The following is a 12,343-nucleotide window of genomic DNA, read 5'->3' on the forward strand; positions in this document are numbered from 1 at the left end:
TGAACACAATACTTACATATATATAAAGGCAGGAAGAATTAAGGAGAAAATTGTCCATAAATTGCATGGAAAGGTTTGGTATCATGGTCATTCTAGGGTACTTTGTGGGGTCCTTAAATATGGGGACTTCCAGAAGGGGCTAACTACCTTAAATATCATTAACAATTGTACATTAATAGATGTAAGATTGTAAATTTGTAAGTGTGAACATTGTACATTAAAAAGGTGCAAGTGTGAATTAATATTAACTAGTTAGTAACTCTGAGAGTATCTTACGGAGTACATTAAAGGTATACGTCTCGTTATACGTTGATGGTTGGTTTTTATACGTAGTGTGTCATTTTCGATAAAATGGTTTTACAATTGGTTTAAATTGTACGGAGTAGTATATTTATCTTTTCTCATAAATAAAAAGTTGATTGGAGTAAAGTCGTAAACTTATTTTGCATATACAAATTCTTATTTACATGGGATGTACGATAAATATTGTACACCAAAGTTAAAGTTAACATAAAATGCTTAAAAATTACTCTTATATATTTAAAAGTTATCTATTTTTAGTGATAAAATTTTTCAATTTAATAAAAAATATTTCTTCAAAATTACTAATAATGTATAAAATTAATGATTTAACTCTTTGAAATGTTTATCTATCAACTTTTTTAAAATAATATAAAAGTTAGAAAAACTGGGTAAAAGTTATATTGGTGTACAATAAATTTATTGTACACCTTGTGCATGCAAGACCTTTTGTTTCTCATAAGTTTTTTATACTCCTTCTGTTCCTTTAAGTTTTTCCTATTTGAGGTTTGAGGTGAAAATTAAGAAAATGAAACCTTGTAATGATTGTGTGTAAGAAAAAAGTAATAAAAAAATGAGGCAAAGTAATAAATAAATGAAGGAGAAATAAGATATTTTTAATAAAGTAATAAAAATCATAAAAGTAGGGTTGGATGGTGAATGAGAAAATGTGAATGAATTAAATAAGGGATGATGGGGAAATTGATGGTAGAGTATGAAAAGATTTTTAGGTATTGCGTGTAATTAAGTTGAAATATAAGGGTATTTTGGACAAAAAAACATGTCCAAAAATAGAAACAGAAAGAACTTTTAGGAACGCCAAAAAATAAATCAGGAAGAACTTTCAGGAACGGAGGGAGTACTATTCTTTATTTCTTAGTTCGGCCAAAAGTTAAAGTACGCACCTCTCATACAGACACAGTTATACCAAACAATAAGTAATTGAAATAGTTAGAAAGTTTTCAATTTCCACCACTTTAACTATATCATACATGCTCCAAGTAAACCAACATAAGTTGGTGGAGTTGGTGGAGTTGGTGAGCAACTCACTTTGTGACTTGGAGAGTTGGAGGTCACAGGGTAGAGCCCCACCAACTGCAAAAATGTTTGGAAGTGACTCAAGCGAATACCTACAATAGCTGGACTGATTAACTGAATTTCATTTAGCTCGCCACATATAAGTATATCAGTAAACAACCGGACAAACTAGTGAAGATGAAACCACAAGGCATACATTCATACTCCACATACTCCTAAATTTTAGTAAGCAACACAAGATGTCAAGAAGGTTTGCACCCAAAAATAAATATAAAAAAAAAATGTCAAGAAGATTTGCACCAAAAAAAGAAAGTTTTAGATGGAATCTTTTTGCTACTTCGTTATTTGATCCTCCTCATTTTATTTTATTTTTTTTATTTATTGAAGGAATCTAAAGAGGGGGGATTACATTGATAAATCATTAGCTCCTACATTGATAGTTCCTCTTCCCACAATCGTTGCCTAGTCTCATTTTTTACCCATTTCTAATAAGACGTATAAGAATCGATGATTCAATTTAGACATCAACACCTCAAGTCCGCACCTATCACCTGTCCATAAAAGTCACTCATGGACTCATGGAGCTTGATCATCAAGCTCTATTGGTGGGTTTGCAATCAACACATTTTATTAGGGAATTAAATGTGCGTTCTATTCAACTTATAGAACATGAGCTTATATTAAATTATTTGAACTGCATTTATAGTACCTTGTTTGGAGGTTTCTTGGCGAACTGGGGAAAGAATATTTTTACAAACTTGAGCTGACGTGGACATTTATATTTGAAATTTTATGAAAAAAGGCGTATTTAATAAGTTTTGACGTCTTTTAGCGGAAGTTTGGGCCCATAATAACTGGAAAAATTGGAGATAACCGTTGGTAATTTCAAAACGTTTGTAAAATTTAAGCTGGTAAAAACAAATTTTCTTTATATTTAAGTTTCAAAATATGATGTATAAAAGATGGTTAATACCCAAAAATTCATTTTTATTTATTGACTTTTGGCTTTTTCATTTGGTCAAATAGCCAAAAATAATGTTTGGAGTAGATTTTTTTTACTTTGAATTTTTTGGCAATTGCCGCCTTATAAAGTTCTAACTTTTAAAATTACTTATATGTATTTTTAAAAAAAAAATTAATACCTTAATTTTACAAATGTTTTTAAATTCACCACCTGTTAAACTTAACATTTCTGTTAACATGTGGTGATTCTAATACCATTTGTAAAATTAAGGTCGTAATTTCAAAAAAACAGCACTTCGTATAAAAGATGGAAATTGCAAAAAAAAAAAATCCTACAATTTGATAGATACAATAGATATTAATTATTTTATTTTTTTTTCTTATAGAAGTTCAAATGGCTTGCATTTTTTATTTTTAGTCGTGGAAATACTCCGTACTCATTATTTTTTTATTAGGTCATATACAAAGCATAAAGCATGCATGCGCATGTTTGTTAATTAAAATTTGTCTAAATAAATGTGCTACAAGACAATAATGTATAAGAAACGGGGAGACTATCTAAATTAAGTAGGAAATAGATTAAATAATACTTTGTGCATCGACTCCTTTTTATCAACTTTTGTAAAATCATCCATAAATTTGATTAGTTCAAATGTACCAAAATTTTCTTTTTGATATAAAATACGTCTAATTTGTCTCACATCAATATGCAAAACCTTTAAAATGTACGAGTTTTGAATACTATGCTTAGACACTCAGTAATAGTGAAGTGAAGGATAAACGGCTGAAATTTATTGTTATAAGAAAATTTTAAAAGACCTTTTCCTAAAAATTATTTGGTAATTGAGACATTTTCTCAAATAACCATCAAAACCAAAGAGAATAATTGGAGAAAAAGAAAAATAAGAAAAATTGAGAAATAGAATTGGTTATTACTAGATTGTTTTTTTATGTAATTAGTTTTTAGATTGTTGGATTAAGCACAATTAATTATAAGATTTTTTTTTGAAATTATATTTTCCATTAGGTTGTTTTGATTTTTAAAACCTTTGTAAACTTGGTAGTAATTAATTTTCAAAAAATAATAATATATATAAGGTATTAATTTTCAAAGTTGAACTATTTAAGGTGATAATTGCCAAAAGACCCTTTGGCTTTTGAGTACACAAGTTGTACATTAAAAACTTCTCATTTTACCAAACATCTTTTCAAACAAATAAGAAGTAAAAAACCAACATAAAAGTAAATATAAACAACCGGTTAAACCAACCAATTGAACCAAAAAAGATGGAAATAATGTGAACAAAACAGAACCAGATTGCAACTTATATGAATTTATTAAACACATTGTTATAAAATGTTATGTGGATGCCCATTATACCCTTAGTATCTTTCCGGAATACTCTAAATCTTAAAATTTATTGTTCTCAAACAAACTCTACTCTATTGTATGCATATATATCCCATTATTCACGGAATAAGATACACAATTGTTCTTTCCCAATATCTCTCTTCTCTGATTTATTTCGCAACAATTTTTTTTTTTTAAGTTGAAGGGGTGCACCCTTAATTGGCAAAGTTATACATGGTACATTATTATGAGCTGGTCCATAAAAATAAAGGTTGTTGTAACTGTGTATGGTTAGATAGGAGCCCTCCATCTTACATCATATTATGACCTTTCACCTTAAGATCATATGCGAAAGAAACATTTGAAGTAGAAGTTTGAAGACTTGGAACACACATGGACAATGAAATTACAGAGCAACCTATTATATGACTATGTGACTGCCCTTTGAGCTTCAATGACAACGAAATTATCCTCTCAATTTTATAAAATTGGCTTATATCACGTGTCCTCTATTTTATAATTTAAATAAGTTTCCGATTTTTTTGTTTTTATATACTTGTATTTTTTTTAGTAGTGGCTTCAATGTTGTATTTTTTTTAATAGTCAATATCAATCTGGTTAATTTGTTGACTTTATAGTACATTTGATATGAAACAAAATTCAGGTTGATAATACGGAAAAGGCTACATGTACACCTAGTGTACAAGGTTCTCTTGTACAACACCGTTAATTTGTTGACACATCATCAAACCCACTAAAAAATGAGAATGAAAGACAATAAATATGCCATTTCAACCAATAGAAAAACATGGTGTACAAGATACCTTGTACACTAGGTGTACATGTAGTAAGATCCTTGATAATACCATGCATTTTGATGATACAGTCTCCAGGAGTAGCATTTAAGGTAGAGTTTTGACCTAGTTTGTAAAATTTGCAAGTGTTTAACAAGACAATGATTCGGATAGTGGTTAATAGTAGAGGTAACAATTAAATAGATTTTCTCAAGTATTAAATAAGTATATGAAGTATTAGGGTTTAGTAGCCAATAACGTTTGGATTATGTTATACGGAGTAGTAAAGTTTTATACAATACGGATCATACGTAGTCTTTATTATTGATTTTACAGCTAATTGATACCCGTTGTTCAACCGATAAAAGCTATCCACTACTGTTAATTTTGTCAAATACAACCTAAGTCAAATTATTGGTTAAGACGTGAGAGTATGGAATAGTGCTTCTTCTTACGTTTATCCATCTGTATAAATGCATGATGAGCCACTCATTTAAAGATGGAACCAAGACTTTGGTCATGTTTGATTACAAGTTCTTAAATGTGAGCTGGTTGTATTCCCTGATTTGACTTTATGAATTGTATTTAGTTGTTTGTGTAAATTTTAAAATAGTCAACAAGAAGCTAATTTGCATCTAGAAACTGTTTTTGCTCTAAAAAGCTCCTAAACAAACAACGTCAATGACTTTTTATGCTGAAGTATGGACGTGGTTCATAAACTTTGAAGGCTAAACACTTAAGGGGGAAGAAAGTTAAGAAGAAACTTCGATAAACATAATCTTTAAAGGCTAAACATTTAAAGGGGAAGAAAGATAAGAAGAAACTTCTATAAACATAATCTTTGAAGGCTAAACACTTAGAGAGGGGACCGTCTTATTGGTTTTCACCCAAGCTTCTCCAGCCGGAAAATTGAAAACATAGGAAATATATGCAGGGCTTGCATAGCAAGGCTTAAAGCGATGTTGCCTGCTAAATCGGTCCAACATTCAGGGCTTGCGTCGCAAGGCAAGCGATGTTGCCTGCTAAATTGGTCCAACATTCAAGGCTTTGCAAAAAGATTGATTACTTATAGGATGTTTTTGATGTGTTGTATGTTAGGACATGTTATGTTTGGTTTGTTAATTTAGGTTTTGTAAGGGTCTTTTATGACGGGTTTGCGACAAGAAATCTCGTCGTTAATCAACGATTATTGGCATTTAGCGACGGGATTTTCCGTCGTTAATGGTACAATTTCTTGTAGTGGTTGAAACCATCTGTACCAATTCGTCTATACCAAGTCACGGTTATTTTCTTTGGGCGTTAAGTGTGACTTAACGGGTTTACCCGTATATGCAGATGTGCATTTATAGACCTAACGAGTCATGTAGGGGAACCAGAAAAACCAGAAGAAAATTCAGATAGGCAACTAAGAACAGCGAAAGATGCTCTTAAACAAACAAAAAAAGAAAAGAAAAGAGTGATGTGTAGATCAAATGTGTGGATTGTGGAGTAATTGCAGGTGAGTAACAAAAGGAATGAATTAGTTGGTCTGTCAATTAATTAGTTTGGCACAAATCATAATTATGACTTAGAATTTTAAGTCCATAATTAAGACCAAGACTCTTTTGAAAGGTAGTATTAGTAACTGTCTTAACAGAACAAGACTTTGGTGCAGTGCGCCACTCATTTTAATTATCTCATCATTTGTAAACTTGACGCATTAGTGAAGTCGGATTCATATACTACTACTACATACGTAGTTAAAACATTAACCACTTACGTAATTAAAACATTAATAACAACTCGACGTATGATATTGTCACGCATTCTTCAGTTAATACAATTAGGACCTTAAGAACTGCCTGTTTTATTTTTTACTTTCACCATTTGGGTTGAACACAAAAATTAAGAAAAATCGTAAATATTAAAATTGCACATATAATGTTGTAACAAACGAAAGAGAGAAAAATAATTAGGTAACAATGGTAGATGTGAGTAAGAGTAAGACTCTGTTCTGTTCGCTTATTTTGATTCATTTCAGACAAAACAAATTCAGATAAGTTCAAATAAATTAAGTTAGGTTTAGATAATATAAGTTCCGAAAAAATAAGTTTTTTCCAGTTATTTTCACACACATATATGTTTATTTCAGACAAAATAAGTTTTTTTCAAATAAAATAAGTTCAGATAACTTCAGATAACTTCAGATAAATGTAAGTCCAATAGAACAAAGCCTAAAGTGGTTATTCAGTGTGTGAACACACGCAAAATCATATAAAAACACATCATAAAAGGAAATGATACAACTAATATGCAACTTTAAGGAAAATGGTGCAAGTAAATAATGATAGAGGAAGTACACCGTATACCACAACGGTTACTATTTTTTTGGTGTTAGCACCCGATTCACCCTTATGGCTAATCCGGATTCGGGGCGAGTTCTGGGTGGTTAGGTTTCAGTCCCATCCCAATTGTTGTTGCGGGGGATCGAACACGGATTCTCCCTACCAAGTTCAACCCCAATCACCACTAAACCAACAATCAATTGGTATAACCATAATACTGGTAACCCCCTTGTTTGGTGTTCAAAATTCGCCAACTTCAGCTATTTACGAAGTACGGAGTATATATCAAAGTTATGAATTCAAATATCAGCACAATTTTGAAGAGTCATCACGAACATAGGAAATGTCCATTGGGAGGGTTCGAAGATTGAAGAAGTAGACGACCATGCGAACGGTGGAACATATTGAGGCTCCATTGGCGTTAGCCATGTCAATGAGTTTCAGTTTTTTTCCTGTTAGATGACCACTTCTAAAACCTCCTTATAATACTACAAATACTACAAAACTAAAAATTTCTACCAAAAATCTTACACTCGAAAGACATTCACACTTGTTAAAAGGAAGTGATCTTTCTCTTCAAAGTCCTGAGAGTCAGCAACTACAGAGAAATTATCTACCAGGGTTACACTGATTAAGATATTAGCTTCTCACAAAGTATATAGCGGAGGCAACAATTTCACAAGTTGTAAAAGAAATGTGTTTACCATAAATATATGGGAGGAGACTGACATAAGAAAATCTCTACAAAAATAAGTCCAGAACAATCAGCAGCCGTAAATACTTCAGGTATTATGAGTGCATGCCATCAACTATTATGAGTGCATGCCTAGAGCAGAGCCAGTTAGCAGAAAAACTTCACCCTTGCATGTTTGCAGTAACATCATAGGTGCAATAATGCAATATAGTGCATCATCTTGGCCTAATACAAACAATATAAGTAGATTATATTCACTATCACCGACTAGACTTGCTAACATGCAACTAACAATTAATTCCCCTAAACTCATAATTGTGTAATCCCTAATCAACCAAGTAGATTCATTTAAGCATCTCTTGTGGAGTTCTGGGGAAAATAATCTGCTTTTAACCAATGAGCACGACAAAGTATAAGAACTGAAACATGCAAACCCATATACTTGTACAAGGATGATGAATGGATTCTTCTTTACTCATGAACAAAACCTTTATTGTACTTGTTTCTTTTCAGGCAACTCATAATTGCACAAGAACTAGTCCATAGCACTAAAATATTGCATGCGGCATATATGAAGTTTAGAAAGTCTAATAATCATAGGCAAAGGTATCTTGTGGATGTCCAAAACCACAGATGCACGAGACAGGACAAGGATACAAAATATGTCATACACACATTTAGCAACGTTAACTAGAGAAGCAAAAGAAGAGTTTGCTTCAATTAAGTTCATCATACTAATTTGAGAATGGAATACGGAGGCCAATCTCTCATACTGTCAGTAGAAATTCCAAGCTCTGACATTTATTCGTAATTTCTTATCAGCGTTGCCATTTGGGTGCAAGCCTTTTAAAAGGGTCTACGACTTTTACCAATGCTTTTAGACACCACCGCTCAATAAAATCTAATTATAACTGATATAAACAGAAAAAACATTCATCTTTTAATCTGTTGAAGATAATGTAAAGTCTACTTTCTGAAAATTAGTAAAATCTGATATTAAAAACAGTCATAATATTAAATTGACGAAAAAGCCAAAAAGGCAAGATTTGATAAGCTAGTACAACAGAAATGAAGTGATGGTTTAACCTTTGATGATAAAAAGTCGTACCATACTCCTGCTTCCCAGAAAGATATGAATCAATCCAACAGTACATAGCCAGCAAGCAAGGTGCTCACCCTTCTTTCCTGTAAGAAAAATCCCTGACATTAGTGTTTGTGTACCTTAAATATGCAAAATGTATATTCTCAAGATCAGACAAGTAAAAAAAAACTTACTTTCTCTTTCTTCGATCAATGCCACTGTTCCTTGTATCATTCTTTGCAACACCAGATGCAGGGGGTATTGAATACTGCATAGCAGAAAGAGCAGGAGAAGGAGCAGAAGTTGGAGGAACAGCAGGCGGTAGGAGTGGTGGGGCAGCAGTTGAAGCTGGAGGTTCAGGACCAGGTTCAGGAAGAGATCTGGGTAAAATATGTTTCAGCCTATTGTTTCTATAGTTCTTCCAGAAATAAAACTGTTGTCTGTGTGCCAATTCCTGAAAATCAAAAAATAACCGATCATGTAACCTGGAAAATATTACTTTCTCAGGAATTTATTGACAAACATATTTGGATTCAGAAGCTGAAAAACACATTTTTTTTCTCCTGTATCATAAAAGAATCATGTCCAGGTGTTGGAGCTAAGTCCAATTCATATTGCAAAATTTGGGTGAAAAAGAAGATACAAAAATTAACTGAAGCAGATCTATCCAGGCAGCCATTTGGTAGGTGGTAATAAGCAATGGCAACGGTAATGAGCTTTGGATACTTTTGCAAGGAAAATCTCATACTACAGAAGTAAACTCATGATATTTTGCACACATGAACTGGTGAAGTTGAGAACTTGAGATAGACCTAGAGTAAAGCTTGGATTCCTTGGCATTTTAATCACAAGACTGCGATAGACCTTTTTTAGATGAAAAAAAATCATGTCTAAGCACCATTTAGTCGAGAGTGTGATACACTCTGTCACCCTGAACGTCTTCCTCGGAACTCCAACTTCCCATGTTTATGTCAATGAAGAAACTCAACATTATTTTACTTCCCATATTTTTCTATGTCAGCCAAACAAGCACCGAGGATCCATTTTTTTTCACCTGAATTCTGCTATGAATTAGCATAGATCACAGGGAGAGAATGGACAGAAAGAGAGATTAAAAGAAGAAGGATGATTAAGAAGAACAAGTAACGATATGATTGTATTGATGGTTATCATGGAGGAAATCACCGATTACAACCTAGCCAATCTCTCAAGAGGAATGTCACTCTCAAAAACTATGTTACTTGGACTCTTCATTTTATCTCAAGTACTCGTGTCGGATCCTCAACATTTGGACATGGGTATCAATCGTGGAAATTTTTAATAATTTAGCCGAGTCAAACGCGTGGACAAGAATCTGTGTCTGACACTAGTATCTGTGTCCAAGTAACATTGCTCCGAATTACAACGAACAGACTACTTTCCACAGTTCTCAACATATCTTCTCTCTCCCTAATCTCCTTTACTTATAGAGCTAACTAGCTAGCTTATTCTGAAAGCCACTCATAACAGAAAAGTAATGCTACTCCCTCAAATACCCTTCCCCTAATATTGGCTCATAGCAAATTCCCCTATTGAGCTTATCAAATCTTATTTGATCTAATCTGAGATTACCTGAAATTATCTTTGATTGTAAAGATAAACTTGGTAGCACCTACTTAACTTATTGATCGATAACTTGTGTTTCATGGAACTAATTTCTAATGGTGAAAAGAACAAAGCCTGAACAACTGTTAAAAGAACTTGTTAACTTCTCTGTTGTGACTAGGGAGTAAGAAAAATACTTAGAACCCACATATCATCATTACTAGCTAATGGGGACACGACGGCGTGTAGGTAAACCAACATGAACTATGCTATTTTCCAAAATCAATATATGTCACATTATACTCCTCTAACCTTAAATCAAAGAGGTGATACTTTATAGAACAGGCAACATGTGGCAGAACAAAAGACCTTTCTCTAAGTGGTCGAGATACACTAACCAGTGATGTGTCAAGAACCATTCTTTTCTTCCTTGTCATTTTTAAAAGTTTGATGGGTTATAGTCTAGACAAAGGAGAAGTAAGATAACAAGATGACCTTGTTCCCAGGATGAGCCATTGCATTGCGGAAGTTTGCATTTTGTAAAAGCTCGAGGAAGTATAAGCAGTGCGGATACCTGAATATGACAGGGTCATGTTACGCAAGCAAGCGAAGACTAGCCAAAACAATATTTCATAAAATTATCAACAAAATAGCAAACTGCAGTGTTTCAGGTAGTCAACTATGTAACTGGACATAACAATATACTTACATTATAAATTTTAGGTACTCCGGACGCTGCCAATACTGAAGGTATTTCAAATAACCAATGAAAGCTTCATCTTCGAAGTAGCGATTCTGTGCCAAATCTGCACATTAATACCTTTCTGTTTATTTTGAAGTTCACATTGTACAACTCCATGTTTTATATCATTAGATATAGTGATGTGACATACAATGAATGTAAGTTGGATTTGCAAGACACTGGATAAACTCCAATTCAAGTAAAAAGCGTTGGCGTCCATCATCTGGATCCTTGTAGACATTTTTTGTTCTGTGAATTAGCAACCATAAAGAAAACAGTTATTAGAAGAAAAAAGAACACCAGACATGAGGCAGAGGGGATTTTTATGAGATAAGTGCAAGTTGGGTGTTGGGTGTTGGGGGAGCAGAAAAAGATAAGGAACCTTACGAGGACGGGGAGTCAATCGTGTCATCAGCTGCATTTGAAGAATCCATACGAGCTCAGACGATAAGTCTACTTTCGCTTGTCTACAACCAATAGAGAAGGGCTTAAGTCACATAAACACCACATTATGCATGAAGATTTGAAAACATAGGTTCTTCATACAAAAGAACTAACTGGATTCGACCACATTCCTCTCTTTGAATTCAAATAAAATAACAAAACAAGCAACTAACTATAGTCAGCATTCATAATATCAACCATTTCATCATATTTTACTCCACTTAAAGTGTCATGCATATTCATCAACAGAACAGTACAGATATTACATTGAAAAACATGAATCAATCTGAACATAGAAAAGGAGAGAATGACACTGAAGACTGTATAAAAAGAAAAAGTAGCTCATATAGATAGACAAGGTTCCTCCTGCTGAACCAAGGATCAAAACTGAACTCTTCTTAGGAAAAACATGCAACCAGTGGATGGCATTTTACCTATGAATCCAAATTGAAGATCTCTATACTAGCAAAAATATGCATTATCTTTTCTAATAAGTTAAATTGAAAAAATTAAGAACAGGTTACATTCTTACACTATTGATCCTGCAAATTAGATTACGCCACAACATGCCCCATCAAGTACAATTTTCAATTGAAATTCCAGTGTCTGCTCAAATTGCCACTGCAACTGTTTGTGAAAAAATCGAAATCAAATTTAAGCTTTCCATGAACAACATCCAGAAAATACCAACCAATAATCTATATCCAAATTGCAGCATAAAAGTTAATTAATTTTCGATAAAAACAACTTCAAAAAGCCGGAATTAACAATGAATTAAAGAACAAAACCTAATACTGTAATACATACATTGAGCGAGGGGCTGCGATTATGCACAGAGAAGAGAATTTGGAGTTTGCGGAAATGGCAGCCTTCAATCGATGGGCGTTGTTTACTGAGTGACTCGGTGAGTTGAAACGAGACAGGGCCGGAGCCGGCACTGTGGCCGGTGGGAGCGAGATTTCTGAGACTGGGATTGAAATTTGATACTGAGAAATTGGGAATAATGTTGAAATTTGATACTCTCTTCT

The 12,343-nt window shown here is 33.2% G+C and overlaps 1 protein-coding gene across 4 annotated transcripts; it reads right to left on the reverse strand.

The window, feature by feature from the left end:
* Window positions 1-8,355: 8,355 nt before the first annotated feature.
* Window positions 8,356-12,343, reverse strand: LOC110796112 (mediator of RNA polymerase II transcription subunit 31). 4 transcript variants are annotated; one of them, XM_022001147.2, is made up of 8 exons: window positions 12,123-12,342; window positions 11,848-11,936; window positions 11,259-11,338; window positions 11,023-11,120; window positions 10,839-10,935; window positions 10,625-10,703; window positions 8,740-8,999; window positions 8,356-8,649 (listed from the first exon to the last, which is right to left on the reverse strand). In XM_022001147.2, the coding sequence occupies exons 3-8, from the start codon at window positions 11,303-11,305 to the stop codon at window positions 8,637-8,639; spliced, it is 594 nt and encodes a 197-aa protein (XP_021856839.1). In that variant the 5' UTR covers window positions 11,306-11,338; window positions 11,848-11,936; window positions 12,123-12,342; the 3' UTR covers window positions 8,356-8,636. The 4 variants fall into 4 exon arrangements, with proteins under 4 accessions (XP_021856839.1, XP_056689236.1, XP_021856844.1 ...); XM_056833258.1 differs by having other exon boundaries at window positions 11,848-11,942; XM_022001152.2 differs by lacking the exon at window positions 11,848-11,936.

This window comes from Spinacia oleracea, chromosome 6 (genome assembly GCF_020520425.1).
Source record: "Spinacia oleracea cultivar Varoflay chromosome 6, BTI_SOV_V1, whole genome shotgun sequence".
In the NCBI taxonomy this organism is placed as follows: domain Eukaryota; kingdom Viridiplantae; phylum Streptophyta; class Magnoliopsida; order Caryophyllales; family Amaranthaceae; genus Spinacia; species Spinacia oleracea.